The sequence below is a fragment of the Echinops telfairi genome, unplaced genomic scaffold (assembly GCF_000313985.2).
Source record: "Echinops telfairi isolate 266 unplaced genomic scaffold, ASM31398v2 ScPeMD7_7469;HRSCAF=8507_0, whole genome shotgun sequence".
Taxonomy (NCBI): domain Eukaryota; kingdom Metazoa; phylum Chordata; class Mammalia; order Afrosoricida; family Tenrecidae; genus Echinops; species Echinops telfairi.
Genome location: NW_022111372.1, coordinates 84,158,511 through 84,162,257, shown reverse-complemented (window position 1 = coordinate 84,162,257; position 3,747 = coordinate 84,158,511). Strand labels below are relative to the sequence as shown.

The following is a 3,747-nucleotide window of genomic DNA, read 5'->3' as shown; positions in this document are numbered from 1 at the left end:
TGGAGGGCCCCTGTCCCTCCTTGGCACAGTGCACCTTGAGATTGAAGGTGGTGGTGCTGGTGGTGGTGGTGGCCGTGGAGGGAGCGGACGTTTCATTGAGTGTTTCGTGTGGCCGAGCCCTGTGCTACTGAGTTTCTTCACAAGAACCCTAGAAAGGAGACACTTCACAGATGAAGAAATCGGGCGGCGGTTAAAGGGCTCGTGGTTAAGTGACAATATGATGTCTAAGAAACACAAAAAGTGTTGTCTTTGAGTAGCTTCCAACTCAGGCAGTAGGCTAGAATTCTCCATATGGTTTGAGATCACCAATTCTTTCTTCTGCAGAGCCACGAAGTAGACTCGAACCAAATGTTAGCCGAAACAGAGCAACCTCATTGCCCTTGGGTTGATTCCAATGTACAGTGGGCCTGCAGGACAGAGCAGATCACCCCCGTAGGCTTGTGAAGCCTACGATCTGTCTGGGCACAGGCTGCCATGGCTGTCCCCTGCAGCGCCGCGGGTAGGCTCAGACTGGCAACCCCTTGGTCAGCAGCAGGCAGCATGTAACCACTGTGCCAGCAGCCACACACACACTGCTGGTGTCTCCCAGGGAAGTCGAGTTCAAAACCCAACCCCGCTCAATGACTCACATGCAACAAGTCATCCAGGAGCACCTGCTCTGCCAGGCAGTGTGCTAGGTGCTGGGGCCAGGGATGCCTTGTGGCACATACTAATGGCAACCATTGGAGACTGGCCAGTCAGGAAAGAGGACTTGAAGGGGCATTCCCCCAACCCAGCCAGGGTGGCCTAGTTACTGGACTGTTTGCTGCCGCGTCTGTCTGTCCCCAAGGGCACTGACTTGTCTCTGGCTTTTCTCCATTACAGCTCCTCGGTCCCACTACCTCGCTGACAGCGGTATGTCTGCCCTCCCTCCAGCCCCGCTGTGTCCTGGGGGAACAGAGCGGAGCCATCTGCAGCCCCCTGTGGCTGCGATGGCCAAGCAGCATGGATGTCTCTGCATGTTCTCCTTTCAGACAGGCCCTCCTATTGTTTTTGGTTAGACTGTGGCCCCGAACATTGGTTCCTGAGGTTGATTCAGAGTTGTCATGCCCAGTAACCCCGAGAGCAAGGAGGAGGGAGACAAAGTCTCTTCCACCCTGTGGGAGCCTCCCTCCTGGATGCTGAGCGTCAGCCACTAGCTTGGGCTCCAACCCCAAGGCTTTTGAGTAGAGCCATGGTTCTTGACCTTCCTGATGCCGCGACCCTTTCATACAGTTCCTCATGTGGTGGTGACCCCCAACCATTAAGTTATTTTCATTGCTACCTCATAACTGTCATTTTGCTACTGTTATGAATCATCATGTAAATATCTGATATGCAGGATGTATTTTTATTGTTACAAATTGAACATAATTAAACATACTTAAAGCATAGTGATTAATCACAAAACAATGTGTAATTAAATATTGTAAAAATGTTATGTGTTTTTCGATGGTCTTAGACAACCCTATTCAAGGGTCATTTGACCCCCAAAGGGGTTGCCACCCACAGGTGGAGAACCGCTGCTCTAGAGCCTAGGTTCCCAAACTGTATCTGGCCTGCCTCTCCTTTTGCAGAAAAGAGATTATTCGGTGGCCTTTGTACCAAGAGAGAGCATAAGGGCCTGCCTTTGCAGACTCCACTACCCTCACCCCACCCCGCCCCCACGCCCGATGGTTCCAGCCCACCTTGGGAAACACTGGTCTAGAGGCTCCTGAGGCGAGGACACAGTCGGCCTCGTAGAAGCTAGTGTGTCTGGGTCTAAGCCAGAGCAGAGGGAGCGGGGCCTCCGTGGGCTGGGAGTCTTGCTGGGGCGGAGCATCCCAAAGTGTCAAGTCTAAAGCCTGGAGAGCAAGGGGTGATGTCTGGTGATCTCGCCACCCCCTCATCACTGGGTTGGGAGTCATATTGGCCATTTGCAGTCAGCTGCCCTGAGGGCAAGGGACCTTTGGTGGAGGGCTCCCGGCGACTGCTCTGTCTCTTTCGTTTCAGATCCCCTCATCTCCAAGTCGGCTTCCCTGCCTGCCTACCGGAGAAATGGGCTGCACAGGGTAAGAGAGGCCGGCGGGAGCACTGCCCCAAGATGCCGACAGTTTCCGCGTTAGCGCTTGTTAGGGTAGTGCCTAAGGGTGAAACCTGGGCGCTTGGGTGGGCTCACTGAAAAGATGTTAGGGCAGTGACTAACCCTGCCCTCCCCCGTCCTCTGCCCTCTGCGGGCAAAGTGCTGGAGAATACGAACTTGGCAATTCCTGTGTGCCGGGCCTTGGGCTGGATGCTTAATAGGTGGGAACTCTTTTCAGTAGCCCAACCCTGGGAGGTGGTTACCCTTAGATAGTGGTCAGAGAGCACTGAACCTAAACAGAGGCCTGGAGGAAGGGAGGAGTCTCCCCAGGAGAGGATCTGTCACAAACACCGAAAGACCCTGGTGGTGCAGGGGACCGAGCCAGTGAGGAGGGGCTGGGTGAGATGAAGCTGGAGAGGGACATCATTAAGGCCATGGGCACTGGGCTTGGGCTTCCAGCAGGTGCTGCACGATCCCCCCCTGTGCACAACAGAACAAAACACCGCCCGGTCCTGGGCCCTCCTTGCCACCATGCTACAGTTGAGCCCATTGTGGCAGGCACCATGTCAGTCCATCTCTCTGCCACTGCCCCTCCACTTTACCGAGCAAGAGGTCCTCTTCCAAGGACTGGTCTTTTCTGACAACATGTCCAAAGTATATGAGATATGAAATATGCCATGGACAGCCAGGGAACAGACAACAAAGGGACCAGGGGAGGTCACAAGCTGATCAGCCACAGCCGGCTGAGGAGCATGGGCCTGGGCCTCACCACCCTGAGGCAGGACAGGCACGCATTCACAGGAGCTCACTCAGGGGCCACTGTCGGAGCCATGTTGCATTCTGGGTGCTTGGAAAGCCTCAGGGACCAAGCAGACCAGGACCTTGCCCTGTGGGGCTTATACTCGGGTACAGGAAAACAGAAAATAGACAGTTCATAGGAACTAAGTCAAGTTCTATAAAATGCTTTAAAGGTATTAAGTGCTGCAGAAAAAAATGTTGAGGGATTTTTCTCAATATTTTCTCTTTTACTATAAATCATTTTATTGGGGCTGCTACTGTTCTTATAACAATCCATGCATCAATTGTATCAAGCGCATTTGTACATAGGTTGCCAAATCATTTTAATACATTTTCTTTGTACTTGAGCCCTTGGTCTCAGCTCCCCTTTCCCCCCCCTCACCACCCATGTGCACCCTTGATAGATTATAAATTGTTTTTCTATCTTACACCGTCCACTGTCTCCCTTCACCCACATTTCTGTTGTTTGTTCCCCTCGGGGTGGGAGGTGATGGTTTATACATCGATCATTGTGATCAGTCTCCCCTTTCTCCCCCTTCCCACCCCCTTCCCTTCCCCTCATGATATTGCTACTCCCCTTACTGTTCTTGATAGCTTCAAAGGACCACCTTTTGACTTCGTTGACTTCCCCTCTGACTTTCTATTCTCAATCTCATTTGTGACTGCTCGGTTCTTTATTATTGTCTTTCTACTGCGGCTTGAGGTTAGTTTTCTCTTCTTCCCTGCCCCCCCTCATTGTACCCCCTCTACTAGTCCATGAATCTGATACTAATCCATAGTATCATAAGGTGGAAGTTTAGGGGATTGATTTGAGATCTTTCTTTTTTTTAAAGTAGGTTGTGTTCGACAGGGTTCTCTAGAGAAACAAA

At 52.0% G+C, this 3,747-nt stretch overlaps 1 protein-coding gene across 1 annotated transcript in view; it reads left to right on the top strand.

Moving 5' to 3' along the window:
• ABLIM3 (actin binding LIM protein family member 3) overlaps nucleotides 1-3,747 on the top strand; it is a 144,739-nt gene that overhangs the window by 129,727 nt on the left and 11,265 nt on the right. The window contains exons 17-18 of the mRNA XM_045284718.1: nucleotides 865-894; nucleotides 2,011-2,069. Coding sequence (XP_045140653.1) covers nucleotides 865-894; nucleotides 2,011-2,069 — 89 coding nt within the window. The remainder of the gene's footprint in view (nucleotides 1-864; nucleotides 895-2,010; nucleotides 2,070-3,747) is intronic.